At 42.9% G+C, this 26,296-nt stretch overlaps 1 protein-coding gene across 6 annotated transcripts in view; it reads right to left on the bottom strand.

Moving 5' to 3' along the window:
* Positions 1–26,296, bottom strand: part of SYNE2 (spectrin repeat containing nuclear envelope protein 2) — a 300,187-nt gene that overhangs the window by 204,498 nt on the left and 69,393 nt on the right. For all 6 annotated transcript variants that reach the window (XM_075926397.1, XM_075926393.1, XM_075926394.1 and 3 more), the window contains 13 exons: positions 25,429–25,584; positions 23,657–23,830; positions 20,829–20,987; positions 20,382–20,555; positions 16,752–16,886; positions 16,437–16,592; positions 13,204–13,421; positions 12,855–12,930; positions 11,590–11,708; positions 10,851–10,974; positions 9,172–9,329; positions 8,767–8,914; positions 6,626–7,233 (listed from right to left, as the gene is read on the bottom strand). In XM_075926397.1, coding sequence (XP_075782512.1) covers positions 6,626–7,233; positions 8,767–8,914; positions 9,172–9,329; positions 10,851–10,974; positions 11,590–11,708; positions 12,855–12,930; positions 13,204–13,421; positions 16,437–16,592; positions 16,752–16,886; positions 20,382–20,555; positions 20,829–20,987; positions 23,657–23,830; positions 25,429–25,584 — 2,405 coding nt within the window. The remainder of the gene's footprint in view (positions 1–6,625; positions 7,234–8,766; positions 8,915–9,171; positions 9,330–10,850; positions 10,975–11,589; positions 11,709–12,854; positions 12,931–13,203; positions 13,422–16,436; positions 16,593–16,751; positions 16,887–20,381; positions 20,556–20,828; positions 20,988–23,656; positions 23,831–25,428; positions 25,585–26,296) is intronic.

Raw genomic sequence — 26,296 nt, 5'->3', positions numbered from 1 at the left:
CCTCTTTTCCAGTTTTAGATTAATCTTTAAAGGCTTTTTTGTGATGATAAACTTTGAATTCTAGTTATTTAATAAACATAATATCTAATCTGGCAATCACTCCGTGTTCATATGCATAATAATGTACCAGTTATTAGAGGAATTTCATGATGGGAACATGTGGGCAGATGAAATTTCAAGACTTTGAAATAAGACTACAAAGAACCATAGTAAATAATACCCCCAAACCATTATAGGGTTATAATTCAAAATGATCGGACAAATTGGAGAAATGATCTGAGGTAAATAGGATGAAGTTTAATAAAGACAAATGCAAAGTGCTCCACTTAGAAAGGAACAAACAGTTTCACACATACAGAATAGGAAGCAACTGTCTATGAAGGAGTACGGCAGAAAGGAATCTAGGGGTTATAGTGGACCACAAGCTGAATATGAGTCAGCAGTGTGACGCTGTTGCAAAAAAAGCAAACATGATTCTGGGATGCATTAACAGGTGTGTTGTGAACAAGACACGATAAGTCATTCTTCCACTCTACTCTGCGCTGGTTTGGCCTCAGTTGGAGTATTGTGTCCAGTTCTGAGCACCGCATTTCAAGAAAGATATGAAGAAATTGGAGAGGGTCCAGAGAAGAGCAACAAGAATGATTAAAGGTCTAGAGAACATGATCTATGAAGGAAGGCTGAAAGAACTGGGTTTGTTTAGTTTAGAAAAGTGTAGATTGAGGGGGGGGACATGATAGCAGTTTTCAGGTATCTAAAAGGGTGTCATAAGGAGGAGGGAGAAAACTTGTTCATCTTGGCCTCTGAGAACAGAACAAGAAGCAATAGGCTTAAACTGCAGTCAGGGAGGTTTAGGTTGGACATTAGGAAAAAGTTCCTAACTGTCAAGGTAGTCAAACACAGGAATAAATTGCCCAGGAAGGTTGTGGAATCTCCATCTCTGGAGAGATTTAAGAGTAGGTTAGATAAATGTCTATCAGGGATGGTCTAGACAGTATTTGGTCCTGCCACGAGGGCAGGGGACTGGATTCGATGACCTCTCGAGGTCCCTTCCACTCCTAGTATTCTATGACTATATAATATACACTGTGAAGTATACAGGCAGTCCCCGGGTTACATGGATCCAACTTACATCGGATCCCTACTTACAAACGGGGTGAGGCAACCCCACACTAGCTGCTTCCCCCCAGCAGACCAAGCAGACGCGAAGCTAGCGCCACCCCCCCAGCAGACCAGGGAGACGCGGAGCGGCTTTTCTCAGCAGACACCTCAGCTTGAGAATAAAGGACTGAGGGAAGTGAGGTGTGGGAGAATAGAACTGAGCTCTGGAGAAATGTTTGGCTAGAGTTTCCCCTACAATATGTACCAGTTCCTACTTACATACAAATTCAACTTAAGAACAAACCTACAGTCCCTACCTTGTACGTAACCCGGGGACTGCCTGTATACCATTAAAATTTTGTATAACCAATAGCCTTTAGCTAATTAATTTATTGTGTGTTACTTTATTTTAAAAGGACCCCTTTATAAAAATGAAGTGAAAATTTGAAAGTGGTACAAGTAAGAGACAGCGAAAGCAACAGTATGAAATAGCATTTTAAGAGTTTAAAGGCAATAACATCATTTCTCGCAGAAAAAATGCCTCACACTTCCAGTTCTGATGAGGAAATCTCTGTACTCACAAACAACATTTCAATGCCACTGCCTCAGAATGAGGAGGTCATTACTCAAAATACAGAAATGCCGACTTTAGCAATAAATGCAGAATCTACACACAATTTAGAGACTGTGCAGGCCGCAAATGAGGACCTCGGAGATGCTGTGAAGCAAGAGTAAGAACTTATGACTAGCACAAGACACAGTGTAACAACAGTGGCGTCAGAACCTGACACGGAACTTCTTGATAAGAACCATGTTGCTCAAATGCAGTTGTTTCTCAAAGTTAGTTGTTTTCTGATTCCTAGTAATATACCTACAGATACTGAAAAACCATGCTTTTCCCACTCGTCTGCAGACAAAAACTCTTCTAAATGCAGAGATCTACACAAGAGGCTGGCTCTGCTGGAGCACGGAAAAGCAAGCTCTGTACTGTGTACCCGGTTTCATTTTTAACGGTAACACTTCAAATACATCAATACTGTCTGATCCATCCAGCTGGAACATCAGTAGAGGTTGGAGGAAGTTGCAAGACCGAATACCTGCACATGAAACTTCAGTATCACATAGATAACTATGTTACATGGAAATCAGTTAGTAGAGCAGCGCTAGCTGACAGTTCAATGGAAAATTTACTCCCGAGGGAAATAAACACAGAAACTGATAACTGAGTTTTCCACCAAACACAGCTTAACATCTCAATCTGATGCAGAAAGGCACTATTGAATCAATTTTTTTTTTGTTATTATTGACGCCATCAAATCTGGTCTTACACTTCGTTTTGAGTCACTGCAACAAATTTGTACTCTTTCTGGATTCCTTTGGGAGTTCAGAGAACTAAGTGATTAAGAACTATATTCAGTGGCTGAACAGTTTCAACAAAGGTACTACCAGAGTTGTTGACTCGAGTCCCACGACTTGAACTCGAGTCCGACTTAAGTCGCCTAGGTGACTCGACTTGAGACTCGAAACAGGTTCATTGTGATTTGAGACTCAACTTGAGGCTTGCTAATTTTGTTAAATCGACTTGGTGAAAAAATTGTCCGAAAATGCCAATATTAATGGCTTGTACAAAAGTGACTTAACATTTTTTAAATTAAGACTTGAGATTCGACTTGGGAGTTTACTCAAAAGTGACTTTAGGGACTCGAGACTTGACTTGAGACTTAAACTGTAGTGACTTGAGACTTGACTTGGACTTGACAATGAATACTACAATGAAATTTCAAGAGATCGCCGTGATGAGATTGCCTTCCTGAAAAGTATACATTCCACCAACTTTAAATCAGACTGCAAGCCAAAAGAACTGCTTCAAGAAATATTGAATTTCCTAATATCACAACTGCATTATGTATTTTTGTCAGTCTCCCTGCATCAGTGGCTTCAGGTGAATGTACATTCAACGTGTTAAAACAAGTAAAGAACTATCATCATTCTGCAATGGGACAAGAGCGTTTGAATGGGCACACAGTGCTTAATGTTAACAGCGATGTTGCACATAAATTAGATTTTTCTTCAATTATAAATGAGTTTGCACACAACAAAGCCAGAAAAGCATTCCTAAAATGGAGAATTTTACCTGCAGTGGAAACTCACAATTAAAGTTAAATTTTTAACATACATGCTATTTGTATAATGACTTAATTGTTAATAAATAAATATCTCAAGTGTTCATTTTCATATTTTCTTTTGGTTTTAGTATAGTTTAGATATGATGGGGGCCTGGGGCCTCTAAACACCAAGTGGCCCAGCCCTCTGTCATTCTCTGAGAGAATCGGCATGTCTGTTAAAGTTTGCAAGTGTGGTGTTCTGTCTGGGTCAAGTGTAGGCTTAACATTTAGCAAACGGCAAGGACAAGTACTATCTGTCTATTACAATGAAAAAGTAGAGCATGAAGGTGGTGTGATGTAGGGCATAGCTCAATAAAGGCAGAGTTAAGGGTGTGAGTTTTCTTTTAACCTTAACTCAGCAGTAGTTTTCCAGTGTTTGAGTTATGCTGAACTCAACATTCTGAAGGGCACAAGCTGTAACCAGGCAACCTTAACTCTGCATTAAAACAATTTTTTGCTATTTAATTTCCTAGAAAAAGATAAATGTTTATTGGTGAGAGCTACCAGTAATTTAGTTAACTGTCAAGTATCAGAGGGGTAGCCTTGTTAGTCTGAATCTGCAAAAGCGAAAAGGAGTCCTGTGGCACCTTATAGACTAACTGAAGTGGAGGAGCATAAGCTTTCGTGGGCAAAGACCCACTTCGTCAGATGCATGTAGTGGAAATTTCCAGAGGCAGGTATTTCCTGCCTCTGGAAATTTCCACTACATGCATCTGACGAAGTGGGTCTTTGCCCACGAAAGCTTATGCTCCTCCACTTCAGTTAGTCTATAAGGTGCCACAGGACTCCTCATCGCTTTTTTAGTTAACTGTAGTTCTCATCTAGGTTTGCCATTGAGATATGCTCCAGTAGGTAGGAAATAACAAAAAGACCTAGCTTTTATATACAGCCTCTCCCCGACTTACAAACCATTTACGGACCAAACAATTGGTCCGTAACTCGGTTTGTTCGTATGTCCGAACCCCATAGAGTTACACGCAACCGTGCTGTTCGTAAGCGTGGATCGCGTTTGTAACTCAGGGTCCACCATTTACAACAGCTTCGGTCGTAAATGCGAATGGTTGGAAGTCGACTGTTCGCAACTCGGGGACCAGCTGTAGTTCTTTCCTTTAGCACAGCTCAATGAACTTTTCAACATTACCCTCATATTACAGATAAAAAAAAATGATGCAGAGAGCTCAAACGACTTACCTAAGTCACTCATTGAGACCAAAATATTTTTTCCAGACTCTTATAATTAAAAAAAATATATATATTTTTTAGGAGCTGTATCTCTGTACCCGTTAGCCCCAAGAAGTGGAGATGGCCCCACGTCTGGATAGCTAACAGAACCTGTGACTCCTAGCAGGAATACTTCCCCCACATACACACAAACACGAGTAGGGGGCCCCCTTGAACTGCTCACGGCCCTAAGTAATTGCTTACACTACAGATATATGTATAATGCTGCAGTTGCACTGCTACAGCATGTCTGGTAAAGGCAGTCTGCACTGACGGGAGAAAGCTCTCTAAGCAGCATAATTTATGCCACTTGCGGCAGTGGATTTTATGTCAATGTAAAATATGTCACTTATAGGGTGGAATATTCACACCTTTGAGGAATATAAATTATGCCAACATAAGCTGTAGAGTAGACATAAACCGAGTCTTACACATAGCACTACTGACCCCCGAGACACTCCAAACTTCAAGGCAATCCAAATAATTGACAGATTTCAGAATACTTACTCGAGCTTTAAACAGAAAGTTGGTCCTAACTTTAATTGTAGAAGGGCCAGATCCTCAGCGGGTATAATCTAGCCCAGTTCTTCAATGGAGCTATAACAGTTTACACCACTGAGGAGTCCATTCAAAATTTCATAGGCCAGTAAGGTCTATATTAATATAGTTAACTACAGTGCATTCAACTATCAAGTGTCACTGTGGCAAATTTAAAAACTTGGTTCAGGTCCCTTAAATGAAAAACATGTCAGCATTTGGATTTCATGAATAAAGCATTTAGTATAAATTAGTATTAATAAAAAATTATCAGATCCATGTGTGATGCATGGTAAATGAATTTTCCGAAAAGGGAGCAATGAGATGTCCTAAGTTAATAGGAGTAGCTGCAGTTCATTTTAGAAAAACTCTGTTTTCCATGTGTGATATGCACTGACTTTTGTCATGCAGATTTTCTACATGTAATCACCCTTTAGCAATATATTGTACTAGAAGATTTACCTGGCGTTTCTAGGGTATTAACTAAAATAAATTTTATTTTTTCCTTAATTTAAATCCTTGATCTGAGGTGGGGCTGAGGATGAGAAGTTGCAGCAACTTGGGGCCAAATGAGAAGCATTTCTCCATGGCCATTGCAAATGCAGCGGGCACAACCAGGGGAGAAGTGCATGTCCCACAACTGGGGGACAAACAGAAACACACACAGACAAACTCTCTCACATATATAATAGACAGCTATCCCTTTCTCCACCTCTGCCCCGTGCTGGCCCAATGGGGTTATAGCTGCCTCAGTCCCCATCTCTGGCCCCTTGCTGTCTTCCTGTGGGCATTATACAGTATAACTGTCCCTTTCTGTTTTATGAGAAAGAATCATATTCCAAGCACATCCTATTGTCCCAGCACAACCAAACCCTGAACCCTCATTCTTCTGTAGACTAAATAAACCCAAATCTTTCAGCCTCTCCTCATCAGTGATGTACTCCAGTCCCCTAATCATTTTTGTATCCTGTGACGGCGCGTTGGGGGTTCCCCGTCTCCTGCACCCCGAAATGGCACAAACAGACTCCACCAGCCAGTGGAATTGAGGGTGGTTTATTGCTCCTCCAGCACAGCGCAGCACAGATGTAATCTGGTACAGGAACTGGGGCTAAGAGGCCTCAGTGCCCCCCCCTTGAGATAGGGGAGTCCCAGCCCCCTCCCCAGCTCCTTATTCCCTGCCTTCCAGCCAGGAACTAACTAACCCTCAACCAGCCCTGCCCCCCAGCCAGGGCAGCATTCCACCTTCCTTTGTTCCTCTCCATGGGGGGTGTCTGGCCACTGGTTCAACAAGTTTGGCATTACCTTGGCCTAGTGAGGCTTTCCCTGCTGGGTCTTGCTCCAGACAGCAGGGGTCACCACAGCCCAGCAAGTACCCCCACTACGTCACATATCCCTCCACTGGAATTTCTCCAATGTGTCCACATCCTTTCTTTAATGGGGGGAGGGCAGACTTGGACACAATCAATCAACTTCAATGGGACTATGCTGATGCAAGGTTACATGCATATATGTACTTTTCTAGGTTGGATTCATAGAAACCAAACAGAACTTACTGAAATTATTAATTGAGGATCTAAAAAAACTCCAATAAACACTCTCACCTTTGTTGAACTGCTGGAATCGATGGATCCTTCAAACCTATTTTATTCATCTTATCATGTAGGTCTTGAATATTTTTTAAGAGCTCATTATTTCTTGTGGAAAAAGTCTCCTGTGACTCATTTTCTTGGATGAGCTCCTTCTTACTTAGACGGGCAAAAGCCTTGTTTGCCTTTCCAGATAAGGCCACAATGAGTTCTTCACAGCAAGTCTTTCCCCCACATTCACCATTTTCCAAATAGATATCAACCATCTGCAAGTGCTCATCCAAACGTTTAGCCTCTTCTTTCATTAAAGAAACTTCTTGCTGTATAGCTTCTTTTGATGCACTTCCTTGCACCACTGGCTTGTCAGAAATTGAAGAGTCTGTTGCATGCTCAATAGAAAATGTAACTCTTTGCAATGAAGCCAAAAAAGCTTCCAGTTCTTTGAGGGCTGTTTTCCGGATCCGCATTTTATGATTCATTTCTTCAAGCTGTTTTTTATATGTAAGGATAATCTCATGTGCTGCTTGCAAATCTATTGGGTTAAATTCATCTCCTGATGAGCTGTCTGGGTTTTCCAGCTGTTTACACAATTCAATCTGATTGATTATACAGCTCTGGACTTTCTGAAATTGAGAGAACCACAGCAAGGTTAGCAAAGAAAAAGAGAAATTGCATCTCCTATTCCAAGCAAAGCATATGGCTAGAAAAAAAAATGAGACTGACCCCACATAAAACTGACAGTAACAGCATGAAAAAAATGTCTTTAGGATATTGCAGTTTGAGGCTTTTCTTTAGTTATACCTTAAATCAGACTTCTTGGTTCTTCAGTGACCCAAGGATCTCTTGATGCTAACTGGCAGATGATGCAGGTGTACAAGAATCCCGTGAACGTGACATCTACATACTAGAATGTCATGTAAGGTTTCAGCCAATGGGAGCTGCAATCATTGTACTGGAGGAAGCAGGGGCAGCAGCAAAGCCTCTCCCTCCCCCAGCACGTGGTGCAGAAAAGCATACAGAGCAACCAGCCGCTTCCGAGTGGCGTAGGACTGCAGCCAACAGGGAGCCTGCCCGAGGGTTCCACCAGGCTGCTGGCCGAGAGCCACGTAGGTAAACTCCTCCTGGGCAGAGCCTGCCTCTGGCGCCTCACTCTCTCCCACATCCCAACTCCCTGCCCCAAGTCGCGCCCCTCTCCCCCTTCAGTGCCAGGCCACCATTTAAACCCTCTGTACACACACCCCTGTCTACCCCAGGTCACAACTCCTCCCAGATCTTGCACCTCCCTGCTACATCTCTTCCCCAGGTCAGAATCCTCTCCTACACCTATGCCCCCTCCCGGACCCTGCACCCCAACCAATCCCCTGCCCTAGGTTACAACCTCCTCCTTCACCCAAACTTCCTCGAAGACCCCACATTCCAATCCCCTATCCCAAGCTCCCTTCTGCACCTAACCTCTATCCTAGAGCCTGCATACACCCCATAGAAAAGTGGGGTGGCCTTTGATCACCAACCAAAGCTTGGAGTGGCCCCTCATCAAAAACTATTGCCCACTTCTGGCTAAGAAAGTGCCAGAAGCTCAGTGCCAGAGAAGCAGTATCTAAATTTTGCCCAGTCTTAGCACATGGGATCCCAGGTACAGCAGTCTGGTAACTGTCCAAAAGGGTGAGCATCTGAGGGTTGTAATAATTTTCTACAATCTGATTTACACCCCAAGTAGGTTGCCTGTCCCAGTCTTTGGGAAGCTGAGTTTGGATATTAAGACCCACAGAAAATGCAGTAAGTCATGCTTGCAGCAGGTGGCGCTTCTTTAGTTCAGAAAGCCTGATACTAAGCAGCTCGACTGGGATCAATGTTATTTTGGATAAGAAAGACAGTTATGAGCAAGAACTATTTGTGAATCCATTGTGAATGGACACCATTGGCGTACACTTGAGTACCAGGGGTGTATAGCAGCATTATTCAGAAAAAGAGGGCAACACCCTGATCAAAGTCAGAAGGATCAAAACTTTCTGATCACTGAAAGCTTTTTTCAAATCCCTGAGCGAAACGTCCCACGCTGTTATCCAGCTCTTCCATGTACAAATGCCTATTTTTGCATCGTTTCACCTTACACTCACATTTGAAAACTGACATGTAGGGTATGTGTTCTTTCTTACCTTCAGTTCTCTATAAACAAAATCAGTATTTGTCAGAGTAAACTGCTGAATGTCTATTTTGTGGAGTTGTCCATCTGAGTTGCATAGAAGAATGAATTCCTTTTCTATTGGCAAAACTACTTCCAAAGCAGTCTTTAAAGATTTCATTCTACAAGAAAGATAAATAAACATGAAGAGGAGAAGGCAGCAGGAAAAGATGCTGCACGTATTTCAGGGAACCCCAGAACCCGCTCTCTAGTCAAAATATATAATGATTTTGGGTCGCGGACATCAACAATTTTTTTCAACTGGGTCACAAGAAAAAAAGTTGAAAGCCACTGCACTATACAATATATTCTTTTATTGTATGATAACATACTCTTTCCCAAAACCCACAAAATAATAGCATATGATGTTATTTTATACCTGGCATTTAGAATAATCTGAAGTTCACTCCACTCTCTGTTAAGTCTGTTTCGTGTTTCAGAAATACTAGGCTTCCTTGTGTTATCCATAAGATTTTCTAACTTAGATGTAATAATTTCAATCTGTGTCCAACAAGAATTAGCTTTCCTCTCTATGACCTAAAAGAAGATAGGCACATATAAGTAATTCAAAAGGCAACATACTGTGCAAACAGGCTGGTCAATTGTGAAAATTACCTTCAGAGATGTTATTATACAGAGAGCTGGAAGCAAAACATATTATTAAATTGCCTACCACTTCCCATTATAAGACCCTGTTGCCAGCTGCTGATCACTTTGTCAAGCTTAACTCATTCAGTCTGGAATTTTCCATGCCAGGTGTCTGCCTCAGGCTTTTTTGTTCTTTAAATTTCAGCAAAAATACCCTGCCCAGCAATTTTTCAGAACAACATTAGAGAAAAACACATTGTTTTACACGTGTTTACAAAAATTCACACACTCATTTCACTGGGAAGCTCCAGTGTCTCCAGGCTTTGTAGCAAGGATTAGAAATTTTGCAGGAGGGTCAGATGTGGCCTGTAAAAAAAATCATCCACATTTGGCCAATTTATATTCTTTTGAATGACCTTGGGTTGCACATACTCAGTAGAAACTTGTTAGAATCCAGCACCAAAATTTTCTGAAGATGCCAGGGTGCCACTTTGTAGAACTGAAATAAAAGAAACATTCCTCTGTTCTTAGGGCATGTCTAAACTGCAGGGCAAAAGTTGAATTAAGGAACGCAACTTTAGCTATGTCAAATGTGTTGCTGAAGTTGAAATTGTTTAATTCAGCTTTTGGCACTGTCTACACAGCAGGAAGTCAAAAGAAGAATACTCTTCCTTCAACTTCCATCACTCCTTGTGAAATGAGCGTTACAGAAGTCAGAGTAAGAAGTCTGACATCTTGAAATAATGGCTTGCTATGTAGACACAGACGTTGTTATTTTGAAGTAACGTCAGTTATTTCGAAATAACGCCGCAGTGTAGGTGTGCCCTTAGTGGCCCCATTTTGGGGCCCAAGCGCTACAGAAGAAAAATAATATAGAAGGAGGTTGACTTTGCAACATTGCACTTTTTTAACATAGCTTTTTTTGTGTAGTAAATATAGAGCATGACAAAATTATATTTTTGCAAACACTTCAGATCTTGTCAAACTACAATAGCACTGGAGTAATTTTGCTCATAAGGGTCCAAACTCACCTCCCATGTTCCCTGTAAACTGAGTGCTTGTGTGGCCACCCAGGAGAGATTCAAATGCCACCCAACTGATTAGCAGAGTGCTCACAGCTAGGTTTTCTGTTTCTATTGGTGGTGCACATAAACACATGCCTTGGTGCACATAAAAAAATATTTTGCACATGGATGGAAACAATTAGAGGGGACATTGATCTACTCCTAGCTAACTGCCACAACTCCACTGCTATGTAGGGCCTCAATCTTGCAGAGTTGAGCTATGTCTGCCAAATGCCCTCGACTCGCTGAAGCCAATCACCGTTGGGAATGTGCATTCTCCTCTCAGAAGTATGCTCAGTACCTTGGAAGATGGTAGTTCAAACAAGAGTAATTTAACTCTCCCTTCCTAAACATATCCTACAAATTGTACACAAGCAATATGTTCTTCAAAATTATCAGTATTTACCTGTAGATCTAGCAGCTTATTCTGAAGGCATGAGGTGTCTCTTATTTCATCAGTGAAAGCAGAATCCACTTTATCTCTGGCTTTTTGTAAATGAAGTTCCAGATTACTCCTCTGTGTATCAAAGCTAGGAAAAGATGCAGTAGTTCATTAGACAATATCAATTTGCCTTTAACAGGCAATAGGAAGGGGTAAATAACTGGGGGTCACAACTTACTGAATAATTGCTTTAATTGCCATTTCTTTAACAGCAATTAAAGTAAGTTCAGCAACTTGCTCATGTATTTGTTTTTTACCTACAGGAATAAGCCTTTGTGTTTAAAATGGAATAATTTCACCTAGCTACCTGATTTGTGTATGCCAGTTCCTGAACTCCAGCTCAAACCTATTTTTTATGTGCAAAAACAATGAATTTCTGGAAATCTGGCTTCAACATATTCAGGCAAATACACACATCCAAAATCAAAGTTTCCTCTGATTAAGGAAGAAAGAATAGCAGAAAAATCATGAGGTCTACTAGTTTCTTTGTTATATAGATCTAACTTATTTTTCCTGTATCTAAACATTACTGTGATGGGCTCCACAGCAAGATAGATAAACAAAATAAAGAAGACGAAATATAAATAGAGAACAGAATTCACTATAGCAAAAGTAGTCCAGATATATGAAATTTCCAATTTCTGTGTAACTTGTTAGTATAGTATTCTCTCCCAATGTTCATATTTTGTCACTTAAAAATTACCTTTCTAATAAATTCTTTAAGGGCAAATCACTGTCTCTCTCAAACTTCTTTGCACAGCTTTCACCATTCCGTTGTTTCAGGTCTGATTCAAAAATAACATCTGAAACTGGACCTGATGCCTAATAAAAGTAAATAAATCAATTATGAAAATCAGTGTATTACCTTATATCTATGTATTCAACAAAATCAGAAGACATACATACATGGTAGAAAGAAACAAGCAATCACTTCCTCATGCCAAACACACCCAGTTTCCAAGAGAAGAGGTTCCATATATGAACATAAGATTCACTAAAACTAGATTATTAAGTACAATTATAAAATTATGAAACACGCCTCTTTGCAAGGACTATACACACATTTTTGGATGTCTTGCTAATGAATACTATTATGCCTATGTACAGGGCTCGCCAAACCGCGGCGAGCCCCACTCGCCAGCCGCGCTGTCCAGCGACCTGCGCGTGCACAGATCGTTCTGCGCGTGCACAGATCGCCGGAACCCAGTTCTTACAGGTTACAATCTACTCGTCACGGTCGAGAAGATTGTATAATTTGTCGAGCTCTGCCTATGTACATCTCTGGTCATATAAATTGTCATCCTCTTGTACCACACTCTAAAATAAAACCTTTTCCTCTGTGGCATTCAACTACCAGTCAACAGTAGTATCCCCCATCTTAGCAATTGCTTAATAAAGTTATACTCTTTTTATTTTAGTATTTCCATAGAAGGAAACCCCTCCACACCCTTCATCATTTTTAATCTCTTTATCCCCTGCAATTTGTTAATCTCTTATGACTACGGAATGGCCCAAAATTCAATGTAGTATTTCTAGGTATGTTTCCTTCAATGCTAGAAGCTGACATTCACCCCATCAAGAAAGATGTCCAAGAACTTCAGTCCTATTTTGAGGATTTATGTGGCCCATAGGTTGTCCCTTTGCATACGAATGACTTCTACTAAGGGTGAAGAAGTAAATTGTAAGTTCTCTGGGACAGAGACAGTCTATCCAATAAGAATTTGTACACTGTAAGCATAACAGGGTCCTGAGCTTTGACTGGCATGCTTGAGTCCAATGTGATACAGTTACAATAACTGCTCTCCATTTCCTTGTGATCCACTCTAGATGAACCCATGTTTGCTAATGGTATGTCATCTGTCTCGGGATGGTTTAATCCGAACAAATCTTGCATCCTGGCAGGGGGTCAGACTAGATGACCATTATGGTCCTTCTTAACCCTATGAGTCTATGATCTGAATTACATACCTCCTGAGTTGAAAGTATATCAACTGATTGGGATGAAATGTGCTTTTCTCCATTGTCAGGAGCATATAAAGAGCCCCTAAGGTTTAAAAGAAATTTCAGTTTAATAACAAAACAACTAGTGAATACAAAGAAAGAACACTGCCATATGTTTCAAAAGACAAAAAAACAAACACTGCAACTCTGCCAGAGATTAGTTTAACATGACATTGACTAATTTTATCAAAATATTTTAAAAGAACTAAGTACACAAGAAGAATATGCTCCAAGTTACAATCCTGTGGTAGCAGGAAGATGATCTAGATTTCTTCATTTTATGGAGCTATGATAAATTGTACTGCAAAATACTCACCCTTGTTCAGATGCCTGACCATCTCCAACATGGGACAGCAGAGTTCTGTAAGCATCAGCAGCACATTTCTGAAGCTGTTCTTGCTTTTGTTCACACTCTGCAATGAGTTTCTTTGTTTCTGGGTGAGTTTCTTTAGCAGTCAGTTTTTTGCACATCGCTTTAAGAACTTGTAAGCTGTTGTTCAATTCCCCCAGGCAGCCTTCAGGAGAGAAAAAAGCCTATGTGAAGGAACAAACATGTTAAAATTAGGGCAATGTGATTATATTCAGACACTGCTCTATTTAGCGTTCGTTTGTCAAGTACAGGCAGTCCCCGGGTTACATACAAGATAGGGACTATAGGTTTGTTCTTAAGTTGAATTTGTATGTAAGTCGGAACTGGCTCCAGATTCAGCCGCTGCTGAAACTGATCAGCTGCTGACTACAGGAAGCCCTAGGCAGGAGTTGCTCTGCCCCCGGCTTCCTGGAATCAGCCGCTGATCAGTTTCAACAGCGGCTGAATCTGGACTCCTGGGACAGAACAGCTGGGGCACTGCCGGGTAGGTCCCTGCAGGACCAACCCGGCAGCACCCCAGCTGCTCTACCCCAGGCGTCCCGCAACAAAAGCCTGGTCTGCTGGGGGGGGGCGCACTAGCTGCGCCCCCTCTCCCCCCCCAGCAGACCAGGGAGACCCGAGCAAAGCCGCGGAGGTGCAGAGGTCCCGCCGCCTCTGCGGCTTTGCTCCTGTCTCCCTGCTGTGCTGGGGGAGTCCCCCCCCAGCACAGCAGGGAGACCCGAGCAAAGCCGCACAGGCGGCGGGACCCCGCTGCCCGTGCGGCTTTGCTCCTTTGTCCCGGAGCAAAGCCGCAGAGGCGGGGGACCCCGCTGCCTGTCCGGCTTTGCTCCAGGGCAAAGGAGCAAAGGGTCCCGCCACCTGTGCGGCTTTGCTCGGGTCTCCCTGCTGTGCTGAGGAGTCCCCCCCAGCACACCAGGGAGACCCGGAGCAGCTTTTCTCGCCCCGGAGGACATGGTGGCGGGACCGCTGCGCTCTGGGCGGTCCTGCCGCCCGCGAGCTCCGGGGCGGGAAAAGCCCCGTTTGTAAGTGCGGATCCGACATAAGTCGGATCCGCGTAAGTCAGGGACTGCATGTAAATGCACTTTCAACTGCGGCTCTCATACCACTTTGAAAACATAAATTAACTCTCACAAAACCTCTCTGATGCAGGCAAGTGTTAGCTCCATTTTACACCTGAACAAAAGCATGAAGAGTTTAAAAGACCAGGTATTTAAAAGGTACACGTTGTACCCCCCTGGTCCAGCACTCTCAGGACACGGCCAGCACCAGAGCAGGGAATTTGCTGGAAGGGGAGGGGAAGTCAATGATTGGGAGGTCAATGCCAGCCCCTTTGCTGGGTTCCGCTCCGGCAGCAGCAGAGAAGCCAGCACTGACCAAGAGGGAATGGAGTGGGGGGGGGCAGCGTTTAGGGGAAGAGGAAGCAGCAGGGTGGCTGCAGAGCCATGCAGCCAGAGGCCAGGAGTGCAGCCTTTCTGCTGCCAGACTGCATTCTCAGCCCCACCATCAGCCAAGGGGCTGCACTCCTGTAGCCCATGGCTGCATGGATCTGCAACTACCCTGCCACTTCTCCTGATCATCCCCATCCCTCTCCTCTCCTCCCTTCCTGAGCTTGAGCTATTTGCAGTGCTGCAGAAACTCTGGGAGGGCAGGGGAGGAGTTGCTGTGTACAGTGCTCCAGCCTGGGAGCATCCAAGAGGCTGCCGGTCCACAGATACTGCTAGACAAGGGAAGTCCAGACTACAGTGGTCCAACCAGTATTTAGTCACTTAACTCCTACTGAAATTAACAGAAGTGAGGTGCCTAAATATTTTTTAAAAAAATCTGGGCCTGAATTGCTTACCTGATCATATTCTAATCCAGAGGTTGGCAACAAAATGGCAGCAGTTCACCAGGGTTAGCCCTTGGTCAGCTGCTGCCGCTATATTTACCTGCGATGGCCCAGACCTGCAGCGGTGCCGCTCCCATTGGCCAGGAATAGCGATCCGCAGCCAATGGGAACTGTAATCCTCTGTACCTGCAGAGGTGCAGGTAAATACAGAGGTGTGGGGGGTCCACCAGGGGCTAACCCTGGCCCTGTTCTAAACACAGCCAAGAACAGAAACCAGGAATCCTGACTCACAGTCCCAGCTCTAACCAACAGACTAATTTTTCCTCACTTAGTAACCTTGTAATTTGATTTGCTCTGTCTTACATGGGTCTTTTCTTCTTTATTCCAATTTTAGCAACCTTAAGGCCCAAGTCTGCTCACACTGAAGCGAGCAGCAAATCTCCCACTTACTTCAGTGATGGCAGGACTGAGATATTTCTCTAGAATATTTTCCATCACTCTGTAAGAAGCAACTACAATGAAATAAATGATACTCTACTCTCTTGGCCAATAGGAAGAGAACAGAATTTATCTGGGATACATGCTTATTCCTTTTTATACCTTCATATACAGATTTTCATTTGTTGTTTTTCCTCAGATTAAAAACACCTTGGGGAAATCCTGACTCTGTTAAGATCAGTGGTAAAACTCATTGACATTACTGGGGCCAGGATTTTACACCTACGTTTTGAGGAATACAGTGGTGGCCAGGTGTGTCCAAGGTGAAAAGAAAATTAAAGAGATAACTCAAAAAAAATCATGAGTAAAAGTATGAGAAGTAAACCAAAGTTTCATAGAATCATAGAATACTAAAACTGGAAGTGACCTCAAGAGGACATCAAGTCCAGTTCCCTGCCCTCATGGCAGTGTGTGAAATTACACACTGTTTGAAATTTACCTCTGAGCAGAGAATTAGCACAGGTCTATGAACCATTTAAATACCTCTTAAAATTGCGTGATGAATTTGTATACAGCCCAAATCAGGTACAACCATTATAATTATAGATAAAGTCAAGCTCTACATCCTTAGCCATGCAACTACTACCTTGAATGGGAGCTACAGTGCATTTCAAGTTGGTTTTTTCAATTATTACACATTTTGAGTAAAAATTAAAAATAAAACCACTGTATAAAAGTGATTATAAAATAAGGTAACTATAACTAAAAAAAAGTTAGCATCCTACTGTCAAGGAGGTGGATGTTTAATGACGGAAAAGTCTAAAGTTAGAAAGAATATTAGATGAAACAATGCAGAAGGATACACAATACAGTCACAAGCAGAGAAGTTGAGGATAGCATTTTTGTAGAGTACCTCATGTTCTTTTATAAGTCGCTTGGTTTTACCGATACTGAGAAGTTTCTTCTCTTTACTTAGTTGTTTATTGAGTTTTGAAAAAGATGCATTAAATTTCCCTATTTCCATTTCCATTATGAACTGAATACATGATATGATTTCACGATGAACTGCCTGCAAAGTACAGAAAGCGCGGTCTCAGTGCAATGGTCATAAAGTGACAGTGGGCTATAAAGCAAGTAAAAACCTCTATTTTTGTAACAAAAATTGGTTTTTCAAGAGACCATGTCTGCTAAGAAAAAGCAACTCATTCTCTTCTGTGTATTTTCTCACCTCCCATCTTTCACGAACATCTCTGCATCTTGCCTCCACAGCTACCTTTTCATGAGCTGGTGAAATATTTTTCAATTGTTCAGCTGCTTTCAAAAAGTTTTCAAGGATTCTCGTGTCTAAAATGCTAAAAGCTTCCTGGAAAAAACACAACAGAACAGATCTTCACTCATGTACATCATCAATGTCATTATCATATCAAACCTGCGCAATGAGGAATGACAAGGTGTTTATTATTGGGCTATAATGGCAAAAGACCAGATTTGTCCCAGACATTTGCATGGATACATAGAGAAGGCCAGAACACAATTGCACTCCTACATTTTCTGTGACTGAAAAAATGCCAAGAACAGTCCCTATGCTTAGGAAAGTGCAGCTACGGCTCCTGCAATACCTCTTGTGGGTAACATTACATATCAAGGGGGAGTAGACAATGTGGATCAGTGGCTCTGCTCCTCCCTATGCTCAGACAATGAGGCACACCTGCACGCTCCCCATGTGCAATAGGAAGCATGGGAGGAGACTGTGTCTCCTGGAGGCAGAATCCCTATAAGCCAGGGGTCGGCAACCTTTTCAAACCAAAGAGCCAAACTACAACAAAATTCAGAACAAGTGGTCAACAAAGAGCCGTATAAGAATGCCCATTGGCATGCCTGAAAATGACAATGCTTAATAACAGCATAAATGAAACATTGTACTCACAGATTTTACATAATGGGACTTCTACTGCTGCATCTTTATGCACATTTCTTTGACATTTACCTCATAACTGGTCCAATCCAACTTCATGGATGCATTCAGGCTGTCTTCTGTCAATCTTATGGCAGGAGGCTGGGATGTGGGGGCGTAGGAGTCTGGGTTGGAGTGTATAAGGGGCTCAGGGCAGGGGACTTTGGGTATATTATGGAGTCAGGGCATAAGGTTGGGTGTGTGGGGGTGCAGGAGTGTTATGGCAGAGATCTGGGGATGCAGGAGTCTGGGGTTGTGGGGCTATGATGGACTCAGGGCAGGGGGTTTAGGTGTATGATGGGCTCAGGGTTGGTGTGGGGGGTGGTGCAAGAGTGTTATGACGCTGCGGCCAGATCAGGGCTGGGCCCCAATTAGGGGCTTATTGGCCAGGCTTCATTTTTAAACAAAGCAAAATATTATATCCAACACAAAAGGTTTCAACAATGTCTTTATTTATGGCAGAGGGCCACTGACCCACAGAAAAATCAGTCGGGGACCACACAAGTGAGAAGCAAAAACAAACCACCCTCCAAAAACCTTCCAGCCTTTACTGACGTGGCCCCCAACTGAAATACCTCATTCCTCTGGTGCACCAGAGCCATGGAAGTGGGGGAAGAGGCAAAAATGACTGAGGAGAGATTTACTCTTCTGGGGTTTCAGGGTTAGTGGATTTTGGGGGCCTCCTTATGCATTGGGGTGGGGCCAAAAATGAGGGGTTAAGTGTGTGGAACAAGGCTGCCAGCAAATAGGATAGGAATGGGGTTGTAGGATCTGGGTGGAAAGTGGGGTGTAGGAGAAGGTGACGGTGTGAGGTAGGATGTAGGAGCAGGCTGGGAGTAGGGTGTCTGGCCAGGGGGAGGGAGCAGGGTGTCTTGCTGGGGGGGAGGAGGGCAAGGAGCAAAGGTAGGGGGCAGGAGCAGACAGAGGGCGAGAGTGACCAGGATGACTGGCCAGGGGAGGATGGGTTGAGGGGGTGAAGGTGTGGATCTGGGCATGAGGCGGTGGGGGGGGACACTTACTTGTTTTCTTGCCGCAGCACAGGCACTGTGTAACCCGGCCTCCCACTACTCATTCACCAGAAGGAAGCCTCCAGTAAGTGTGTCCCAGAGGGGGAAGGAAAATGGCAGCGGTTCCACTGTTCCCCCCACCCACCCCTGCAGGAAGCCGGCGCTGGCATTCCAGTCTTGTGGGGGGCCGTAAGGCTGTAGCGCCAGCACCGGTTCCCTGCTGCGGGGGGAGCTGGGAGGGCTGAGTTGAAGCTCCAAAAGAGCCATATCTGGCTCCCTAGGGAGTCATATTTGGCTCACGAGCCACAGGTTGGTGACCCCTGCTATAAGCATACCCAGTGCTGACTCTGCACTGCCTTCCGGCCCAAGGCTGTCCTAAATAGTGCGCTTTAGCCCAAGGTCAAGATTTTCAAAGGAGAAATGCTTGTGGGTGCCTCAGTTTTTGGGTACCCATGTTAAAGAGGTCTGGATTTTTCGACGGCAGGTTCTCAGCACTTCAGGAATGAGATGTCTCGAAGGAATGACAAGTTAAGCACCCAAAAATCTAAGGCATTCAGCATTTCTATCTACTTTTGAAAAGCTTCTTCTGGGACACAGGATAAGGTTGTGAAGGGGTAACCAGTCCCCCAGGAACAGCCACCCACCCGCAGCTTGCTGCAGGCAGAGGGCTGCTCCAGCCCAGCGAGCCCTACGTTTAGAGGCTACTCCTGCTGGGCTGGAGCAGCCCCCCACCTGGGATCCTGATTAGTCAGTTATGCAGTTAAACATTAGGTTTTACATCCCTATAAAGGAGGAGACCAAAGGCTTTTAACGAGACAAGAAACACGACTGTGGTTCAGAGCTATACATTCCCGAAAGTCTTACAGTTGCCTAAGGATGGGGATGATGGAAACATACAGTGCACAGAATAACTTATATACACAAGGAGGATGAATTACAGATGCTCTGAGAACTTTCAATTTCCTTTTACATAAGTAAAATCTTTATCACAACACCCCATATTGCTGTCATAATTATAAACAACATAATCTAAGCGAGGTTTTACTTCCCTTCAAGACAACTGTGTCAAAGCTAAGTGCAAAAAGTTACTTGTGCGTCTGATAGCCACTTGATCAGTCAGCTTTCAAACTCTGATAACACACTTATGACTAATGCATAAAAGGGCATTTTTGGAAAAGGAGACACTCCTAGGATTAGTGACATGGAGAAACAAATTTTGAGAAATCCTTTCAATGGAAAAACTCCCGACAACCCTATTTCAGAATTAAGATTTTATTATGTGAGGTTACCATCTTGGGGGTTCTTAAAAAAAAAAAAAAAAAATACATACAGGTAATGATAAAGTCCAGGTTTTGAGAAAGAGTTCTTAATATTTCTACAGAAAGCTCAGATATGTTAATAATGATAAAATAAAAAGTTTTTAAAAAGTTGTGAAGACTGCCAAGAAACGTGCTCTTTTCCACATCAGTGTAAGACAGAGGTCCCCAAAGTGTGGGGTGGGGGTGTAAAGGAACATGGGGGGGCAGCCCAGCTCCCAGTCCCATGCCCAGCCCCGCCCCCAGCCTCTGCTCCCAACCACAACTTCACACTCAGCCTCTGCCTCAACCTCTGTCTGCAGATCCATTCCTGCACCTGGCCCCAGGATGGTCCCCAGCTGCAACCCCAGCCTTGGCCCCTTTACTCTTGTCTGCATTTCCCTACCCCCATCCTGAAAAATACAGCCACACTCTGGGCCTAAGGGAGGCCACAGATGGGATAAGGGGGACATGACCATGAAAAGTTTGGGGACCAATGCTGTAAGATAATCTTCTAGTCATAAAATCTTGCTATGAAATAATATTTGCTGATAGGCAAAGGCTTCATATGACTCAGGTAGAAAATAAATATTGGAACCTACCTCATTTTTCAAAATGTGCTGATCCCTGCTCACTTTATGGCTAACGAGTTGTACAGCTTTTAAAATAGATGTTTCAAGCTCCTTCTGAGATTCTTCAAAATTACGCATGACCTCCTTTTCTGACAGTCTCTCTTCCGATTTGGGTGAGACAAGGTCTAGGTTAATCATGGCAGCCTAGAAACAAAAATACAATTTTTAGGGTGTGGGTATCGTTAAAACACTTAAAATATTCCTTCATAACATGACTCAACATATCATTCATTACTCAGCTTTGGATACTAATTTTGAAATCTCTTCTCCCTCTGCACCTAACAAGAGAAGAGAAGCTCAAATATTTTTAGCAAGAATTATAGTTTACGTGGACCCTAAAAGTAGTTTTTCTAATCACTGAGTACTACAGATAAGGATATCTGTGTACTGAACATGCTAGTGATAGGGAACAGAGACCTGAAGTCTATCTTTGGCGTCTTTAATTCGTGTCTGTAGCCCAGCTGTCTGACAATCCAGGAGGGACACCTGACTTGAAATATTACGTGTCAAAACTTGCAAGATTTCTTCTGCTGCAGCAACTTGTTCTTGGCACATGGCTCTTCTGGCAGCTAGGATCTGTTTAGATGAAACACAAAAGTCTTCAATATTAAATGCTATTATTTTATTATTATTTATTTCATGTAGCTTTAGGAACTGAACTGAAAGACAAGTAGGCAATGTTTGGTCACTCATGGACCATGCTTTGCAATTAAGGGTTATTATCATGCAGTACAAAGTATCAACAGGGTGAGAGGGGAAAGAGATCTGGCGCCAACCAAAAAGGGAAGCAGAGAAAACAAGTTGTCAAGCTGACTAATTAATTCCACTGTGGTGGGATATTGTCCCCCCCCCCCTTCTTACCCCACAAGCCCTGATGGGGTTAAGGTGACTAGGTAGGACAATTAACAGAGCAGGCTACCCCTGGAGGAAAAGCCAGGGAGCAGGGATTAATTAAAGGAGGCTCTGTTGGATTGGAACAGGAGAGGCCCATAAAAAGCCCAGGAGTAGGGGCCGCAGGGAAGTACTCTGCAGTCACTCCCTGGGAGAAAGGAGGTGTGTAGAAAGTAACCACAGAGCATGGGGAGAACCAGAAAGACAAAGAAGGCTCAGAGGAAAAGCAGCAAGACAGACCCTGGAGAGAGAGGCCTATGAACTAGAACCTGAGGTAGAGGGTGGGCCTGAGCAATCCCACCTGTCATGGGGGAAGTGGGGATTGGACTGCCTGGGATAGCTCATGCTGAAAGATTCTGGATCCCTGGAAGATGAGGACCACAGTGACATGGATGGAGGGCCTAGTCTCAAAGAGAAAGCTGCAGCTCCTGGATCGAGGGGGTCCACTGGGTGAGAGAACAATAGGTGGAGAGAGCACCAGAAACGGCTGTAGTGCCTGGAAAGAGCTAATCCCTAAAGTGGCCAGAAAAAGGCACCCCTAGAAGTGAGTGAACCCTGTGACGTCCATACGCATATTTGACTGGTACTTAACTTCTGCGATGGTACTTATTCTCACATGATGTTACATTTCTTTGCTTAGTCTTCTATTTTAAAGTATTCTTAAAATATGTTTGTATACATACAGCCTCGTTACTAGCCACGTAAAGCATACATTTGAATGACCACTGTCTGATCATGAACATGAGTACACACAACAGTAAGGGTACGTCTAAACTACGCTTTATTTTTGAAAGAGGATATGCAAATTCTGCGGGACTGTGCATATCTTCCTCTGAGCTCACTTTCAAAAGCGGGTCTTTCGAAAGCGAAAGTAGTCTGGACGTGGTTTTATTCTGAGCTCCCTCCGCCCCCCCCTTTTTTTTTTTTTTTTTTTTTTTTTTTTGAAAAAAACGCATAAACCTAATTTTTTAATAACGAGCTGGTTTTCAAAAGGGAGGGGGTAAAAAAACCCCCTGCATCCAGACTACTTCCACTTTCGAAAAACCCGCTTTCAAAAGTGAGATCGGAAGAAGATATGCAAATTCCAGAGGATAAATTTGCATATCCTCTTTTGAAAATAAAGTGTAGTCTAGATATAGCCTAACAGTAACCTGTGAGCAGTCTTATTGAAGTAAATAGGAAATCTCATAGAAGCGAAGTTATTCAAGTGTATATTTGCATGCAGAAGTGAGCCCCTAATGTGCACTTAGCTGTTTAGAAAACATGCTTGGATATTTTGAAATCACAGCTTACACAGCTGTGTTTGGATATTTATCACTATGTGCCTTTGAGTGCTGTTCTGATGTATAAATATTCACCTCATTTTCAAATTATATATTACCAGTCTTCTGACGATAATCTATGCTTTATTAAAATTTCTCCCTATTAAGTGAAGCAAGGACTTGATCTCGTATATTCATGGGGAACAGTTATGTTACAGCCTTATTGAAACAAGGTATAGAAATTTAAGAGCACTTCATCTCCAATATTTTTAACAAGCAAATGTCACAATGAGAAAGGAATTTAGTTATATATATACACACACACACACACACACATACATTGTGCACACCACACCCTCTTAACATGCTCACACATCCCAATGCTATAGAGACTTTACCCAGTGCAGGAATGCAAAATCTAATGCACAATGTAAATGCACAATTTAAAGTAACCGAGACTAAAAACAAAGATCGTCGCAGCCACGCTTAGCATTAGAGTGGATGTCTGAGTCCATCTCCCACAAATCCAGATGCACAACAAAGTACACAGCAGACAACTGATTCACAGCCCTGCCAGAGCTCTTCAGGTCCCCTTTCCAGCCAAAAAAGACTGGTGGAATAAAGTGCTTTTTTCCCCAAGGGATGACAGCAGTAAATATATCACCAGCACTCATCACACTCTCACTTGATTAATTTCCAGGGCATTAGTTAGCAGGGAGTGCTATGCAGGGAGTGTCCTGGATTATTGAGGGGAAGGAAGCACCTTAATCACACAACAGCCAAAGAATAAGACTGACCATCTTTTTTAGACTGCGAGTGTAATCTAAGGATGCCAATATTTGGGAAAAAAGCCATTACCATGATGGGATGTTCAGGACTCTAACAGGAGCCATCCTGAAAAACTTTAGACAACTTACCTAGCCCCTAACCACCCAGCAACATTATGGCACCTCCTTCTCTTAGTTAACCATGTATGAATACAAAATCCATTCTCATTCCTGCATCATTTTACACAAGCCACTGAATTCATAACTCAGGTCTGAAAATCTGATGAATGGGTAGATATTTTACATTTTAGACTTGCATTTCTACCTGCAAAGATTCTTCTCTGGAGCTTCCCACACAGCCTTCATGTTGGATCGTCTCAAGAAAGCATTCAGTTTCTGTGGCCCAGTTTTCCATCCCTTTGAGAAGCTCTTCAATTATCTCCACTCTGGGCAGAAGCTCAGTGGTTTGTTCAATTACATCCGCATTCTTTTCTCGAAGCTATGAACATGGAAGATTTAGACTCTTAGCAAAGTTAGCATTGCAACATGCTAAAAATTTACTTCTCCCTCACACCCCATTTCCATGATTTTATCAGCCTATTTGCTCCTTTTTGGCTTTTACTCTGCAACCTAAGAACCTCTTGAAGCCAGCTGACAAGGGGACACAGACAGATTACAGGAATCTCCTGTTCACCAAAATAATGATATGTGAGGTCTCAAATGAAAGGCAATGTCATTACATACATCAATGTCACTGTGAAATATAGGTACAAATACTATGTAAGGAGTTGCGTATATTAGGAAAGTAACAGTGTAGTCAATTAACCAATTAACAGATAAACAAAAGCGTATAGGTTAATGCTATAGAGTACATGCATTACCCTCCCCCACCAGTAAATTTTTTAGCAGGCTGGCCAGCACCCCAGCTCAGTCCTGGCTTGTGATGGGTGGCCAGGGCTTACCCCTGCTGTGGCTCTGCATTTAAAGCATATTAGGAGCTAGACAGGCAGGCAGCCCGGCTCTCACTGTGTTGGGAGCTCAGACCTGCCCCACCTCCGACAGGGGCTGCTACCAACCCCGTGCTGCTGCCTCTGACACAGAGGCAGCAACAGCACATGGCGATAGGTAACTGGTCCGCGAGAAGAGCAAACCAGCTCCCACCTGGCACCCGATGCTGCTGCCTCTGATACAGAGGCAGCAGGACAAAGTAGCAGGGGGCTCCTCTAGAGTAGGGCCAGAACACACTGGCAGCCAGCCCCGCCCCCGGGTACTATAACTACGAATTCATGAGGTTACTCGACTATTCAATTAACCAATATTTAACATCCCTAGTGTATACTCTAAAAATATATTCTTAAAGTTTGTATCATGGTACTAATCACCTGCGAAGGTGAAAAACAGGTTCTGTCAGACAGGATATCCATTTCCTTGTAAACAGAGTATTGTGTTGCTAACAGTGGGGTCCCCTATCACCAGCCTGAACTGAATGCAAATGAAGGACTGTAAGGCGTTGTCTACACTTGCAATTGAGCAACAAAAATGTTGACAAAGTGAAAGTCAGTCCAGGGAGCTAGACTTATTTTGTCAGCAGAAGTGGTGACAAACACACTCTCATGGCTAGGTAAAAGCAGTGTATTATAGACATATCTCAAAGAAAAAAGCTTCAGAAAGAATCTAGCAGGAGGAAAAATGCAGTAGGGGAAGAGAATCTTATCTTGAGGTGTGGGGAAGCACATGTGCTTCTGGAAAGATGGGTCACAAATCGGGCTTGGTTGAAAAGTCTAGTCAGAACTTTGGTTCAGGTAAGCCTCTTTAGAAAAGAGAGTAACTTCTCAGCTAAGTCTCTAGAAGGTATGTCATGATTGTGTTTTCTAGATAAACATTTGTTTCCAATATTCTTCCTCACTATTGCTTGACTCTCTGTTCTACGATAATAAACTTATTCTAGTAAAAACAAGAATTCTACCTAACTGCTGTGGTGATAAGCTGGGAATGAAACGGAGATATAGAGCCCCCAAAAAACAGGCTCTACATAACAGATAAACTATCCAGATTTAAGTACTGATACAATAGTTAGAATATAAGAGAACTCTTTACCTCTGCCTTCTGAATGTTTCTCTTAGTAGCCTCTGTTGAAATATCACCTGTAATATTGAGTGTATCTGCCACTGCCTCTGCAGGAGACTGAGAATTTCCATTATTGTCCAGATCTGACTTCTTTTGCTCTTCTTGCATTCTCAGTAATCTCATCTCCTGTGACAATGTTGCATAGCATTTTTACACAACCATTTATTTTTGATCATTTATTGGCAAAACAGCATTGTTGCTAAATGTACTTTTTTAAAGGGCTCATCTAGAAACCTGAAACAAGAGGCCCTTGTATATGCTCACCCATCTACACCATTGTATTCAGTGCTAACAGAATTCTAAAGGCCTTTTACATAAAGGCTGCATCTAAACTACGGGCAGCTTCCGAAATAAGATATGCAAATTAGGTGCTAATTTGCATATCTTCTTCCCATCCTTTTTTCTGACTTCCCCCCCCCCCCAGAAAAACCCCATACAAAACCCCCTTTTTTCAAAAGAACCCTGTAAACCTCATGGGTGGGGTTCATGTGAAAAACCCCACCCAGACTTTTTTTTCCTGAAAAAAAAACTCTTCTGAGAAAGGGATCCAAAGAAGATATGTAAATTCGCGCCTAACTTGCATATCTTCTTTTGGAAGCCGTGCGTAGTCTAGACATGCCCCTGAGGCAGTGAGAGCTATAACTGGGGCTATGTCTAGACTGCTATGTCTAGGCTTCTTTCAGAACAAGCTTTTTTGGAAGAGAATTTCCGAAAATGCGTCTTCCAAAAGAGAACACCTACACAGCAAAAGCGCATCGAAAAAGTGATCTGCTTTTTCAAAAGATAGCATACACACTGAATGGATGCTCTCTCGCATTTCAGCTGTGATTACTATGGA

Source organism: Pelodiscus sinensis, chromosome 4 (genome assembly GCF_049634645.1).
Source record: "Pelodiscus sinensis isolate JC-2024 chromosome 4, ASM4963464v1, whole genome shotgun sequence".
Lineage (NCBI taxonomy): Eukaryota > Metazoa > Chordata > Testudines > Trionychidae > Pelodiscus > Pelodiscus sinensis.
Note: the sequence above shows the minus strand (reverse complement) of the source record. Positions and strands in the feature narration are given on the sequence as shown.